Here is a 15,734-nt window from a genome sequence, read left to right on the forward strand (position 1 = left end):
CTCATTTTGTGACTCCATGGAATGGGTCAGTGCAGGTGCTCAGAGGACCTGTTGGTGACCACACCAAGGTCCTAGTAAAATAAAAAGTCTCGTCCACATTAGCCAACACTTATCGCCAGGTGCCCAACACCCCGCCAGGCCTTCACTAGCCACTGATTGTACAAACGTGAATGGGAACAAAGAAAAACCCAGGCCCAGATGTCTTCACTGGTGAATTAATACCAGTTCTTCACAAACTCTTCCAAAAGGTAGAATAGGAGGGAATACTTCCAACTCATTCTATAAGACCATTCCTTATATGAGGACCCATTGGTACCTTGATACCTATACCAGACAAAGACGTCACAAGAAAAGAAAACTACAGACTGATGTCCTCTATGAATATAAAGACAAAAATCCTTAGCAAAACACTTGCAAACTGAATCCAGCAAGATATAGTAGGACTATATACCATGGCCAAATGGGATTTATCCCAGAAACGCAGGCTGGTTCAACGAATGAAAATGAATCCATGTAATTCACTATACTAATAGAATTAAGGACAAAAATGACATGGTCATCTTAGTTGACGAGGAAATGGCATTTGACCAAATCCGACACCCTTTCATGTTAAAAACACTCAACAAACTAGAAATAGAAGGAGACTTTCTAAACACGATAAAAGGCACCTAAGAAAAACCTACGGCTATTTCATACTCAATGGTGAATGACTGAATGCTTTCCTCCTAAGATTAGGAAAAAGACAAGGATGTCCACTTTTGCTACAGAAGATTCTAGCCAGGACAATTAGGGAAGCAAAAGAAATAAAAGGTAACATACTGGAAAGGAAGTAAAACTATCTATTTGCAGATGATGTGATTTTTGCATATAGTAATCTCAAGGAATAAGAAAAAAAGTATTGGAGGGGTGCCTGGGTGGCTTAGTAGGTTAAACATCTGACTCTTGATTTCGACTCTGGTCGTGATCTCCAGGTTGTGAGATCGAGCCCTGTGTCGGGCTCCACACTGGTTATGGAGTCTGCTTAAAATTCTCTCTTCCTCTCCTGCTTCCCTCCCCCGCCAAAAAAAAAATATTGGCGCTAATAAAAAAGTTCAGCAAGGTTGCAAGATACAAGATATATATACAAAAGTCAGTGGTACTTCTATACATGTGCGCTGAACAATCCAAAAGCAAAATTAGGAAGGCAATTCCAATTGTAATAGCATCTTAGAAGATATTTATGAATAAACTTAACAGAAGAAGTGAAAGACTCGGAGGTTCAATTCCAGACTGCTGTGATACAGCGAATATTGCAATAAAGCGAGTCAAATGAATTGTTTGATTTCCCAGCGCATATACAAGTTGTGTTTACACCACACTGTAGTCTGTTAAGTGTGCAGTGGCATTATGTCTAGAAAAATAATGTACTTACCTTATTTTAAAAATACTTTATTGCTAAAAGAAAAAAAAATACTAACCATCATCTGCTCTCCCGGCGAGTCATAATCACTGATTACAGATCACTGTAACAAACATGATAATAATGAAAACATTTGAAACAGTGCAGGTATTACCCAAATGTGACACAGAGACACAAAGTGAGCAAATGCCGTTGGAAAAATGGTGCCGATAGACTTGCTCGATGCCACAAACCTTTAATTTATATAAAAAAAAAAAAGCGGTATCAGAGAAGTGCAATAAAACAAGTATGCCTATATACCAAACCTGTAAAACACTGTTAACAAAATTAAAGATCTAGGGACCCCTGGGTGGCTCAGTCAGGTAAGCGTCTGCCTTAGGCTCAGGTCATGATCTCAGGATCCTGGGATTGAGCCCCATGTTGGGCTCCCTGCTCAGTGGGGAGCCTGCTTCTCCCTCTCCCTCTACTCCTCCTCCCTGCTCACGTACTCTGTCTCTCTCAAATAAATAAAAGCTTCAAAAAACTTTAAAAGATCTAAATAAATGGAAAGACATGTCATGTTTGTGAATTAGAAGACTTGGTAGTGTTAAGACGGCAGTACTCTCCAAATTGACTAGAGTCAGTGTGATCCCTATCGATATCCCAGCTGCATTTTTTGTACAAATGGACAAGCTGACCCTAAAACTCATTTGAAATACAAGGGACCAAGAATAGCAAAATCAATTTTGAAAAAGGAGAAGATGGTAGAGGACATAGAGTTCCCAATTTCAGGTGACCAAAATCAACATTACCAGTCAGAAATCATGTGGGTAGCAGGTGCCTGTGACATGATCGGATTAAAATGGCATGTTACCCATGTGGTCTTTCTCCCAATAACCCCAAATCCCAGTCTCATCGTGAGAAAAACATCACAAATTCCAACAGAGAAGGCTCCCCTAGAATACGTGACAATTGCTCTCACAACTTCCAAGGTCATGGCAAACAGGGAAAGCCAGAGAAACCATCCTGGCCAAAAGGAGCCCCAAGAGAGAGGAGACCTGTACGTAATGTGTTACCCTAGATGGGTTCTTAGAACAGAAAATAAATAAACAAATAAAACGATGGAGTTTAGTTAATAATGTGTCATCAGTGGGTCGTTAATTGTAACAAATGGACCGTGCTAACGTAAGATGCTCCTTATAGGGGAAACTGAGTGTGGGGTATATGGAAACTGTCTCTACTCTTCTCAATTTTTCTATAGATCTAAAGTGTTCTAAAAAAGTATTTTTTTTAAAGATTTTATTTATTTGCCAGAAAGAGAACAAGCAGGGGAAGTGGTAGAGGCAGAGGGAGAAGCAGGCTCCCCGCTAAGCAAGGAGCCTGATACAGGACTTGATCCCAGGACCCTGGGATCATGACCTGAGCTGAAGGCAGATGTTTAACTGACTGAGCCACCCAGGCGTCCCAAAAATAGTCTTTTTAAAAATGAGGATCTTACTGTGCCTTGGGAAACCTTCAGTCTAGTGTAACTTTCTCCAAAGTTATCAGGCGTTAAGAGAAAAAAAAAGTACCATTTTCCAACGAAGTTTTCTAAACACTGGCTAAAACAATATGAAACAGGTTTCTTAATTGCAGGACTTCTCAGAGCCTTTACTTTCCCAGTTATATGTAGTCCCTCTCTAGCATTTCCCAAAGTTATTGGACCCTTCCTCTGCATAATGCCTATTAGCACCCTTCCAGTTTTTGTTTTAATTCAGTGGTTCCCAGACTTGAGAAATCCATGAACTGGTAGAATTTCGAAAAAAAAAAAAAGTTTAGGATGAACAAAACATCATCAACTTTTTATTAGAGCAAATAGGGATGTTTTAAAAAGAGTATCTGGGGGCACCTCAGTGGCTCAGTCAGTTAAGCATCCAACTCTTGGTTTCGGCTCCAGTCATGATCTCAGGGTCGTGAAATCAAGCCCCACGTCCAGCTCCACACTCAGCAGGAAGTCTACTTGAGATTCTCTTGTCTCTCTCTCCCTCTGCCCCTCCCCCATGTGTGCATGCTCTCTCTCCAAAACAAACAGGTCTTCAAAAAAATAATAAAAAGAGGATCTGGTATCACCATCATTTCCTAAAAGAAAGGATACTTCAGCCCCTCGAAGGTGGAAAGCAGTGGGATACAATGACTCTCCCTCGTCTGTGTGTTTCTCCTCTGGCTGCGGACCTCGTGAACCAGCTTGGGGCCTTCGACCTTGGGATCACCTTGGGAGCTCGGATTCCTCGGGCAGTGGCAGAGGTGACTGTTTCTCCTGTACTCTTTCCCCAGAGGCCCTCACCTTCAGCTGTTTCACGAAGCTCATGAAGAGGATGAACCAGAACTTTCCGCACGGAGGTGCCATGGACACGCACTTTGCCAACGTGAGGTCGCTGATCCAGGTATGACAGGTCCTGTTCAACAGTATAACGTCTCCCACCTCAGCCCAATCGACCTCAAGTCAACAGACTAGCCACGCTTAGTCGAACTCAGTTCAGTTGATTCCAACTCAGTTAGCTCAGATCAACGCCACAGGATTCATTCTCACTGACCATTTATTCAGTCCAGGCCCGTGGCCAAGTAATGAATAAGGTGTGGCTTTCGCCCTTAGAAAGATGTTTGCTTGTCAGGGAAATACAAATCAAAACCATACTCAGATACTGCCTCACACAGGTCAGATTGGCTAAAATTAACAAAACAGGAAATGACAAATGTTGGCAAGGATGCAGAGAAAGGGGAGCCCTCCTACACTGGTGGTGGGAATGCACGCTGGTGCAGCCACTCTGGGAAACAGTGTGGAGGTTCCTCAAGAAGTTAAAAATAGAGCTACCCTACAACCCAGCAATTGCACTACTGGATATTTACCCCAAAGATACAAATGTAGTGATCCGAAGGGGCAGCTGTACCCCAATGTCCACAATGGCCAAACTATGGAAAGAATCCAGATGTCCATCGACAGATGAATAAAGATGTATTAGCTATATACAATGGAATATTACTCAGCCATCAAAAACCCCACAAAATCTTGCCATTTGCAATGACATGGCTGGAACTGGAGGGTATTATGCTGAGCGAAATAAGTCAATCAGAGGAAGACAATTATCATATGATTTCACTCATATGTAGGATTTAAGAAACAAAACAGGAGCATAGAGGAAGGGAGTTTTGAAAAAAATAAAACAAGACAAAATCGGAGAGGGGGACAATCCATAAGAGACTTCTAATGACAGGAAACAAACTGAGGGTTGCTGGAGGGGAGAGGGGTGCAGGGATGGGGTAACTGGGTGAAGGCGTTAAGGAGGACATGTGATGGAATGAGCACTGGGTATTATAGAAGACTGATGAATCACTGACCTCTGCCTCTGAAAATAATAATACACTGTATGTATTAATTGAATTTAAATTTAAAAAATAGGTGTTTGTTTGTATTGGTCCTTTTCCTCAAAGTAACATCTGGATATATTTCTCTGTCACACGCACACAGCTTTATTGAGATATAATTTGCATACCGTGCCATTTACCCTTTTAAAATATATAATCCAGTGGTTTCTAGAATAAATCACAGTGGTGAAACCATCACTAATTTCAGAACATTTTCAGCACCCCAAAAAAGAAACCCCAGTAACCATGGTAACATCAGTTCCTCTCCCCAACTCCTGGCAACCACTAATCTACTTTCTGCCTCCATAGTTTGACCAATTCCGGACATTTCATAGAAACGCAGTAACGTAATGTGGCCTTTTGTGTCTGGCTTCCTTCCCGCAGCATCACGTTTTCAAGGTGCATCCGTGTGGTGGTGGGTACCAGGAGGCCATGCCTTTTCATTCCCGGATGATGTTCCATTGGACGGCTCTGCCATATTTTGTGTATCCAGCCATTCATTGATGGACACTTGGGTTGTTGGTTGTTTCTGCTCTTGGGCTCTTGGGAATTGTCCCGCGCTGAACATTCGTGTACGGGTCTTTACGTGGCAGTCTGTTTGCATTTCTCTCGGTGAGATCCTTAGGATCTTACGGCTGCCCCATGCTACGTTCCCCCAGCCGCATACATGGGTTCCAGTTTCTCTCCATCGTCACTAATGCTTTGTTGTCTGTCCTTTCAATTCTTGATTCTTGTCCTACTGGCTGTGAAGTGGTATCTCGTTATGGTTTTGATTTGCATTTTCCTGACCCATCATGCTGGGCGTCTCCCACGTGCTTTATGGTTATTTGCGTATCTTCTTTGGAGAAACAGCTGGGTTGACCTGTGCTGGGTTGATTTTCGCTTCAATCCTTTGCCTGTTGTTTAACTCCACCCGGTTGTAGGGGCTGTGTGGTGTCCAGTAAGAGGGTCGTCCTTTATTCAGCGGACCTCTCTGGGCCACAGCCTCGTGCCGGGAGGCTGATGCCAACCTTCTCTCCCGCGGGCAGATTCTGGACTCAGAGCTCTTCGAGCTGATGCATCAGAACGGGGACTACACTCACTTCTACTTCTGCTACCGCTGGTTCCTGCTGGATTTCAAGCGAGGTATTGACTTCAAACCAGGGTGTTGTTCCCAGAGTCTTTGCAGCAGAGCCTCAGGGGAAGAAAGGGACTGTGGAGGCGAGGCTGGGGGTGTTGGAGCCAAGCCAGAGGAAGAGAGGAACATCCATTTATCGAGTTCTGACTATTGGCTCACCAGCCCTGGTTTGCAGTGACACTATGCCAATACATGTTATTACGGTCCCCGTTGTACAGATGAGGAAACTAAGGCTAAGAATTCAATTCAGAGGTAGGACCAGGAGAGCCAGGATCTTAGGCCACCTCTGTCCACCTCCTAAGCCCCGTTAGTTCCTTTCCATTCTGTTATGCTGCTTATCGGAGGCAAGGCACCCCTTGTCCCGTGTGGCGTGTGGCCCATGTGACTTAGAGATGGGGTATAGCACAGCACCCCGGTATTGTGCAAAGTGGGGGTGACGCTGATAAGAGTATCTACCCTGCAGGGAGATGTTTATTACATGCCAGTCAGTGTGCTGAGCCATTCCTATGTATTTCCTCTTCGAGCCTCACCCCACTTACAGAGGAGTAGAGGGAGGGGCTGGCGGAGGGGAAGTAACTAGCCCAAGGTTGCCTTGCCAGTAAGTGGTGGGGCTGGATTCAGGCTGAGTTTATTGGACACAGGAAGCCTTGCTCTCCACCATTGCTCTCTCTCCTTCCTTGACCAGCCCCAGAGGGAGCAGCCAGCTCTGCCCATGTGCAGAAGCAAGGGGATACCCCCCTGGGTGCTAAAGGAGGTGTAAGGTGCAGGGAGAAAGGGGGACACCGGTCAAGGGGCAGAGCAGGGACAGGTCAGTGTAAATCAAACCCAACCATGCTCAGTTCCTCCCCTTACAGTAGCCGGAAACTTACAACCCCCTAGTCTGCTCAGCCTTCTCTACAGGTGGGGAAACTGAGGCTTCTGACGGTCACGGGCAGCGTGTAGTTCTCCTCCCTCCTGACCTGAGCTCTGTTACTGTCTGCTGCATGAGGACCGAAGCGCAGGGCACCGCTGGCCAGGGATTTTCCCAGAGGGAGGGCAGCACCGCGAGCTCCATGGCTGACCCTCTCCCCACGCATGTGCGTACTGGTGTCTCGGCAGAACTCGTCTACGATGATGTCTTCTCTGTCTGGGAGACCATCTGGGCAGCCAAACACGTCTCGTCCGCCCACTATGTCCTCTTCATCGCGCTGGCTCTGGTGGAGGTCTACCGTGACATCATCTTGGAGAACAACATGGATTTCACGGACATCATCAAATTCTTTAACGGTACCCGCATGACCAGGGTGTCATCTGAGGGGTGCGGGCTTCTGAGGAGCCCCTTCCCGGGGCCTCGGAGGGTGGGAGATGCATTGAGATTGACACGCGGTGAAGGGGACACAGCGGGGGGGGGGTCCATCCACTTCTTGGGTCTATTTCTAAATGGATGAGTTGACGTCTTGTAACGCAGAGAAAGCATTTTTCTCAGGGATCTAGCGGAAGGAGCATGGCTGTTGAGATCAGGCTCAGGGGCAAACCCTGACTCTGCCACTAACCAGCTGTGCCCGTGGATAAGTCACTTCCCCTCTTTCTAAGCGTCTCTTCCTCATCTAAAATGGGGTAAAAGTGTGCCTCGGAGGGTTGACGTGCACAGAGGAAGCCGCGGGAAGGCATTTAAGTGACGTGAGAAAGGCACAGCCTTGGAAATCAAACAGATACGGATTCCGATCCAGCCACTTGGGAGTCGTGTGACCTTGGGCAAGTGACTTCCTGTCTCTGGGCTTCAGATTCTTTGAGGGTAAAATGATACTAACACCTCCCTCGCAGAGATGTTGGGACAATTAAATGAGACAACATGGGTAAAGCCTATCACAAGATACCCGGCTCATCTGAGGGACCCCGAATTGCTGGAAGCTCTTGCTACTATTTTTTTTTTAAAGATTTTATTTATTTATTTGACAGAGAGAGAGAGAGAGAGAGAGAGAGACAGCCAGTGAGAGAGGGAACACAAGCAGAGGGAGCAGGAGAGGAAGAAGCAGGCTCCCAGTGGAGGAGCCTGATGCGGGACTCGATCCCAGGACCCCGGGATCACACCCTGAGCTGAAGGCAGACGCTTAACAACTGAGCCACCCAGGCGCCCCTAAAATTTTTGTTTTAAAAGTAAAAATAAAATAATGTTTCTGGGGTGCCTGGCTGGGAGCCTGCTTCTTCCTCTCCCACTCCCCTGTGTTCCCTCTCTCACTGGCTCTCTCTCTCTCTGTGTCAAATAAATAAATAAATAAAAATCTTTAAAAAAATTCTTTATAAAAAAATAAAATAAAATAAAAATTGTATGTTGGAATAACTGTAGATTTAAAGAAAAGTTGCAAAGATAGTGCAAAGAGTTCTTGATACCCTCCACTCAGCTGCCCCTAATGTCTCTACATTATGTGATCCTAGAACATTTGTCATGACTAAGAAGCTAACATTGGTACATTACTATTAACTAAACTACAGACTTTATTTGATTTTGCCTGTGGTTTTTTTTTAAAGATTTTTTTTTTATTTTTTATAATAATTTTTTATTATGTTAGTCACCAGACAGTACATCCCTAGTTTTTGATGTAAAGTTCCATGATTCATTACTTGTGTATTATTTGAGAGAGAGGGAAAGAGCATGAGCAGGGGGAGGGACAGAGGGAGAGGGAGAAGCAGACTCCCCGCTGAGTAGAGAGTCCGACGTGGGACTCGATCCCAGGACCCTGAGATCATGACCCGAACTAAAGGCAGACTCTTAACCGACTGAGCCACCCAGGCGCCCTTTGCTTGGTGTTTAAGTGATGCCCTTTTTCCGCTCCAGCATCCAACCCAAGAAACCATATGGCATTTAATGGCTTCATTATAAAAACCTTTTTTTCCCATCCCATCTTTTCCACAGTCAAAAGAAAATAATATTTTTATTTCATTCTTAAATAAGTACAACAATTGATGGGATATGTCCACCTGCGGGGCTTGTGCAGTTTCTCAAACCTTGGAACCAGATCGGACACCATTATGTCCTGTTCCCTAGTGATTTTCACGTGGCTTTTGCTTTTTCTCAAACTCGCTCTTTCAACTGCTTGCAGAAGAACTAGTGTTGCAAAGATATTAAGTCACTGATAGGAGCATAGCGCAATTTGTGACCTCCCTTCCACTACTGGTTTGTGGGGTATTGAACGGATGTGGAATATCATTGTGTCTCCCTCACAATTTCTGTGAGTTCACAATGGCACACTGGGGTACCATGGTAGCCAGTTTGGAAACCATGGTCTTAGTGCCTTTTTCCTGGTAAATGATCCAGTAACGATTTCCAGTAAATGGTCCAGTAAATGATTTCTTTATGATAAATATCTAGGTTTAGGATTATTCCACTTTAAAGATCCAATCATTTTATGTAGCTCTTAATAAAATTATTATTTTTACTTTCTCCCCTCCCATCTCCTGTTGTTTCATCCTTTTGTACATTTTAACATCGACTATGTGCTCAGCATTGCTTTCTTTTCTTTTCTTTTTTTTAAAGATTTTATTTATTTGAGAGAAAGTGAGCTAGGAATAGCACCAGCCGGGGCAGGAGAGGCAGAAGCAGACTCCCTGCTGAGCAGGGAGCCCGATGCGGGACTCGATCCCAGGACCCTGGGATCATGACCTGAGCTGAAGGCAGACGCTCAACCGACTGAGCCGCCCAGGCATCCCCAGCAGTGCTTTCTTGAAAGGTCCCCAGTCGTGGTGTTTATTCAAGGTGGGTGGGAAGACCTAACTTTTTCAAGCACGCGCTGTGAACCCACATCCTCTCGTTTGATCTCACGGTGGCCTCGTGAGGCAGAAACTGTTGTAACCCCCATTTACAGATGAGGAAACCAGGGTCCAAAGGGGCAGGTCTTCCCCAAGGTCTCTGCTTCCAGAGCTGCTGCGGGATGATTCCGGAGGACGATGATGGGGATGCCCCAGGGACCCCCCCTCTAGAAGCTGCGAGTGGGGCCCCAGGATGGACACAGAAGAAGGCTCATGTGCTCTTCCCTTCTGCTCTTTCAGAAATGGCCGAGCGGCACAACACCAAACACGTCCTGAAGCTGGCCCGGGACCTCGTGTGCAAGGTGCAGACTCTGATCGAGAACAAGTGAGGGCCTCTCACCCCGGCCGTGTCCGCCGAGCCACCGCCCGCCCATCCAGCCCGCTTTTCCTCCCGGCGGCCCCGGGATCGAGGTGCCGGTGTCTGTTCCTGAGCATGGACTTCTGTGCAAAGAGAAACTACCCCAACTTTGGCCGCCCAGGCAGGTGGGGTCGAGGGGTTGCCCCTTCAGCTCAGCCTTACATTTTCCCGTTTGACCAAAGATTGTCGAGTCTGGGATTCCTCCCTTGTGGGAGTCGGGGTGCGTCCGTGGACGGAGGGAGCATTTTCGTGGGTGGCTTCTAGAATGGTTGCCTCTCTCTGACTCTGTCCCAATCCCTCCAAACTGTCCTGTCAGATGCGACGTGGGGAGGGAGTTTTGGGGGGATTTGGTGTAGGAGAGGTCTGTGGGGCTGCCTCTGTGCTCTGAAAGGGGCCTTTGGAAGTATTCCAGAACACGGCTGGAAGGCTAGCTTGGAGCAGTTTCTGCACTTCGGCCCTGTTGACATTGGGCTGGGTAGCTCTTTTCTGAGAGGGGCTGCGTATTGTGGGGTGTAGAGCAGCGACCTTGGCCCCTACCTGCTAGACGCCAGGAGGGCCCCCTCCCCAACCCAGTTGTGACCACCAAAACGTTTCCAGATATGGCCAGATGTCCCCATTTGAGAACCGACTGACGTCAAGGAGGGGCTACCGGTGTATCTCCCTCCCCGCCTTTTCTCTCTCCTGTGTCCTGAGGCTTCCTCCCATTCAGAGAAGGCCCTCAGGAGTCCACATCCCTCTGAGGGTCTGCATTCCCTCTGTTGTAGTCTCTCGTTTTTTCTCCTCCACCTGACCCCAGGAGAGACTTCTTTTCTTCTTTTCAAGAAAGGCCTCTCCCTGGAAGGTCTGTGTGTGAGACAGCCTGAGGCTCCCCGGGGTCTGCCCAGAGCCCTCCTCCCTCCACCCCCAGGCAGGGCAGAGCGCAGGTCCCTTTCTTCATCTCCTAGGGAAGACCTCGCACCTCTCCTAGACATTGGGTCTGGTGCGCCAGAAGCTGGGAAGGTGTGTGTTGGTGAAAGCCACTTCCAGAGAAGTCTGGGAGGCGGGCTTCTCCCTAGGTGCCTTTGCTCGCTCAGGACAAAGGAAGAAAAGGAAGGCAGAGGTCAGCCTGGGTAGACGGGGGCATGTGTTTTCCTTGGGAAACGTGCTGATGAACTGGCTAAGTCTGGGCACGGTCCCCTCTGTGTCTTCACACAGAGGGCTGCCAATCACTGACAGACCCTGAGCTGGCTGGTTCACCCTGGCTACCCATCTTTCTGTCCAGCCATCCTGCCAACTCTCTTCTGAGAATGCACGGGAATCAGGAGAAACAGCGTCAGGTTGGAAGGCTCCTCCCCAGAATGGCAGAGAGGCATTTGGAGAGGGGAGGAGACTCAAAGCACAGGGAAGCGTTCATAGAGAGGGTACATTAGTCCTCTGTCCTGAACAAACCAGGAGGGGGAGGAATCCCTGCCCTGTGTGCTTGTGAATCCTAACCCCTTGGCCCCAGTGCCTTCAGCTGCACCCAACGTCCCTAGTCCCTGCTGCGGGGGCCTCTTGAGCAGGACAGATGAGACCTACATGATCCTTGCCTCCAAAGAGTGTGCTCCGGGACAAATGCATGTCCTATCTCTGGTCTCCGCCTTCCCCAGACGGTGCTGGGGGGGGGGGGATGTGTGAAAGGCCCCTCCCCTCCAGATCAAAGTGTATCTAGCCACTCAGCTGTTCGTTACAGAGGACATCATTTTAGCAAGACCCAGGTCCTAGACCTTCCGATTCTTATTTATTTTCTCAACAGACCAGTCACAAAGTACAGGCCACAGTCCCCTCTCCGCCTTCTCTCTCGTGGTGTTCCAGAGACGTGTCCGTGGTTGTGATTTGGAAGCACTCCTATTTATTCGGCTCACTGTGCTTATTTCGGTCTCCGTATACCGTGTGCGTCCTTGTGTCCTGGAAATCGAGTGTGTGGGAAGTCGTTCTGTCTATGGAGTGCCCTCCTCCTTTTCTCAGTGTTGCCAACATATCTTGTAACTGTTTACTGAAGTGTTGTGTATATATAGAGAGAAAATATATATCAACAGAGAAATGTGTGACCATGGGTTATTTTTCGTTTCTGCGCTTCGGGAATTTTTTTTAATACAAAGGAGAGAAATGTTCCCTGTGGAAGACTGTCCTCCCAACCCCATCCCAGTGACCCAGACCCAGATGGGGACCAAGTCTCATGGCAGCTGCCTGGTCTTTTCCCAGGAGGTTCAAGGCAGGTGAAACACTTCTCACTCCCTTGTATCAGTTAGCTGTCAGCATGAGTAATGCTGCGTAACAAAGCATCCCAAAACTCGGTGGCCTCACACTGCCATTTGTTTCGCTTGCAATTCTGTGGGTTGACCGTATGGGCTGGGAGGGTCTTCTGGTCTGAGATGGACTTCTTCATGTGTCTGTGATCAGCTGATGGCTAATGAGGCTGCTCCGCTTCTGACGGTCAGCCGACTGTTGGCCAGGAACCTGGGGGAAACTGAGCCACGCGTGTCTCACCCCCTGGCAGGCCAGCTCAGGTGTATGTGGCCATGGTGGCAGTTTTCAAGAAAACTGTCTTGTTTCCCCAACTCCAGCCATCGCTTGGTACATGTGGCTGTCCTCCTGGAGCGCCCCACAATTGCTCGTAGCCAGCTGCCTGGCACCCCCAGACCCAGACAGTGCCCCCCACATGGGTTCTGTGTGCTCAAATGCCTGGTTGCGGGCACCGCTGACTTTCGGTAATTGATGATGTGTGTTACAGGAAAAGAAACCTTAAGAGAATGTTTCTGCTGCTGTCAAGACTTTCCTAAATGCATGCATTTGAGCTTTGCGTAGAAGTGAACAGATGAGACTTGGATCGCTGGGCCTATTTTAATGACTCAGTGGCGGGATGGAGACGTGCTGTCTGTTTCTGTGTTTATGGACACAGAATTGTGGCTGGACTCCTGCCATCCTTTTCCACCTCCTAGCCCTTCTTGCTTCTTTCTCTTCTCTTCCCCCCTCCTCCCCAAGCTCCCCTCTCTCCTGCCTCATCACCTTGTAGCCGAGAGCATTCGGATGGTGTCTTGCCCATGGTTTGTTTGTTTGTTTCTTTTTTTTTTTAAGATTTTATTTATTTATTTGACAGAGAGAGACAGCCAGCGAGAGAGGGAACACAAGCAGGGGGAGTGGGAGAGGGAGAAGCAGGCTCCCAAAGGAGGAGCCTGATGCAGGTCTCGATCCCAGAACACCGGGATCACGCCCTGAGCTGAAGGCAGACGCTTAACGACTGAGCCACCCGGGTGCCCCTTGCCCACGGTTTCTACCCAATGATGCTGTTCCTCTGAACAAGGCCACAGTGCCCAGGCCCTTCTAGCTGTTCTGCTGTTCCTTTATGCCATGCTTCAGCCAGGCTCATTGGCTTTTCACCAAGAGCTTGCCCTTCGGCTTGTGGGGGAGGCCACAAGGCAACTGAGAAGCACTTCTCATGTGCAAAGAGTTTGGGAGGCCCCCATCATCCCACTTCGGGGTGCCTGGCAGGCATTCCTACATCCTGTGTCCATTTCTTTCTTCCCCTCCTCTCCTTCCTTCCCAGGCCTGAGGTTCCTGGAGCCCAGGGAGGACGGGGGTGCAGTCGAGGACACTGGGAAGAAGCCTTTTCCAATTTCTTTCCTTTCTAGCAGATACGCTTAAGTCCGGGAGGCAGCAGACCCATCCACCACTGAGTTTTCTTGCACGTTCTGTAATAGCGTTTCCAACTCAGGGCACCTGCAGCCCGCCTTTCTGATTCTTTTTTTTTTTTTTTAAAGATTTTATTTATTTATTTGACAGATATAGAGACAGCCAGCGAGAGAGGGAACACAAGCAGGGGGAGTGGGAGAGGAAGAAACAGGCTCATAGCAGAGGAGCCTGATGTGGGGCTCGATCCCACAACGCCAGGATCACACCCTGAGCCGAAGGCAGACGCTTTGACCACTGTGCCACCCAGGCGCCCCCCACCTTTCTGATTCTGACCATGTCTGCACAGCACCTGCGCCATTGGATCTTTACTAGTTTTCTGTAAACCAACTAACCTTTCGGACTTCTACTACGGGAGACCAGTATGATTTGCATCAACAGAAGATAATTATAAAAATAAATGATTATTTTGCCAAAAAGCTGTTTGCCACCTAAAAAAATGCTTTGAGCCTGAATCCTGAATCCTGCTCTCTTTCTTAAGAAGAGATGTAGCAGGAGTTTGAGAGGCCGTGAACAACATATTGACACCAAATGAGCCTTTCTTCTTGGCGGACATAAAGGACCATTGAAGAGGGAATGGCTTTTTCGTTGTGCCACCTAAAATCATGTCCCGTATATCTCTGTCCACGTGTTTGGGGAGCGATGATTTCAGATCTCAGATCTGCCCCTTCCTGGCTGCTGTGTGGCCTTGGGCAAGTGACTGTACCTCTCTGAGCCTTAGCATTTACTTCTGTGCACTGAAGATTATAATGCCTCCCGTTATGCTGGATGCATCCCCGGCCCCCTTCTTTCCCCGGGACCCTCTGCTCCTCCGCATCTCTGGGGCATGATTTCCTGGTTGAGACTCTAGTGTCGCTGAGTTTCCAGCATCTGCTGAACTCAGGTTCTCAGGTGAGGCTTTGAAAGCTAAGAGAATATGGCTCCTGGAGGAGAGCTGGGGAAGGGGCGAGCTCCCAGCCCTCTTGGGCTGTGACCGAGGAACACAGCCGTTAGGTGTGGTGAGGCCGTCAGTCCTTGGCAGGAGCAAACTCCCCGATGACCCTGCAGTTAGCATCTGATTTTGCTGAGACAGGAAAAGGCTTACAGGTCTCTATGCTTCTGGCTTTTAAGCCACCGGGCACATTGAGAGTGTGAGCCCGGGACAGGTGTAGGCTAGCGGAGCACAGTTTGGTTTTTTTGAAGTGCCAGCTTGCCGATCTGTTGCTAAATCAAACCCTAGCAGAATTCAGATGACCCACGGGACCACGCAGTTCCCTGGGGATTTTCCATTACGTCCGGGTGCCGTGCAAGAATTCTCAGTGTCTTCTTGGCTTGCTTTCGGACCTGTGGGCACACTGATTTCCAGCCTTTGTAGACACAGGGCTCCTTGAAACAGCGGACGCCCCTTGTTGTGATCAAGAGAAAATAGGACCGGGAGACCCCTCTGCCTCGAATAAGGACAGAGTCTTCCCGCAGATCGTTCCTCATTAGAGCCTGGAGAATCGCTCCCTTTGGCATTGCAGAAACAGTTCAAAGGGAAAATTAAGGGACTTGGAGGCCATTGAGAGGTTATGACAGAGGGAACGTGGGTGACAGGGGCTGGGGGCTGAGTTTGGGCTTCTACTCGGCGGCATCCGCTTGCTGCTTTTCGCACTGGGATGCTGCTTGGGTCTCAGGGGGTGTCCCCGCGCGAGACTGACTTGCATGGACGTGTTCCTGCTGATATCCTGATGTCAAAACATGCCTCTGGGTCCCTTTGAGTACCACGTGATGGCTTCCCAGGTTTTCTGTTACTTTATTGCATTATTCCATTACTTCTTTTTTTTTTTTGAAGATTTATTTATTTATTTAGAGAGAGAGTGTGTGCAAGCAGGGGGGGGGGGCAGAGGGAGAGGGAGAGAATCCTCAAACAGACTCCTCAGTGAGCACTGAGCCCGATGCAGGGCTCAACCCCAGGACCCTGACGTCATGACCTGAGCCAAAATCAAGAGTCAGACGCTTAACTG

The 15,734-nt window shown here is 48.2% G+C and overlaps 1 protein-coding gene across 1 annotated transcript in view; it reads left to right on the forward strand.

Moving 5' to 3' along the window:
- LOC123788245 (small G protein signaling modulator 1) overlaps positions 1-12,055 on the forward strand; it is a 37,783-nt gene extending 25,728 nt beyond the window's left edge. Inside the window, 4 exon segments of the mRNA XM_087857155.1 lie at positions 3,692-3,801; positions 5,809-5,905; positions 6,996-7,163; positions 9,924-12,055. Of these exon segments, the coding sequence (XP_087713281.1) occupies positions 3,692-3,801; positions 5,809-5,905; positions 6,996-7,163; positions 9,924-10,012 (464 nt within the window). The 3' untranslated portion in view covers positions 10,013-12,055.
- Positions 12,056-15,734: the final 3,679 nt, after the last annotated feature.

Source organism: Ursus americanus, chromosome 30, assembly GCF_024610735.1.
Source record: "Ursus americanus isolate L20-20 chromosome 30, mUrsAme1.1.p, whole genome shotgun sequence".
NCBI lineage: Eukaryota > Metazoa > Chordata > Mammalia > Carnivora > Ursidae > Ursus > Ursus americanus.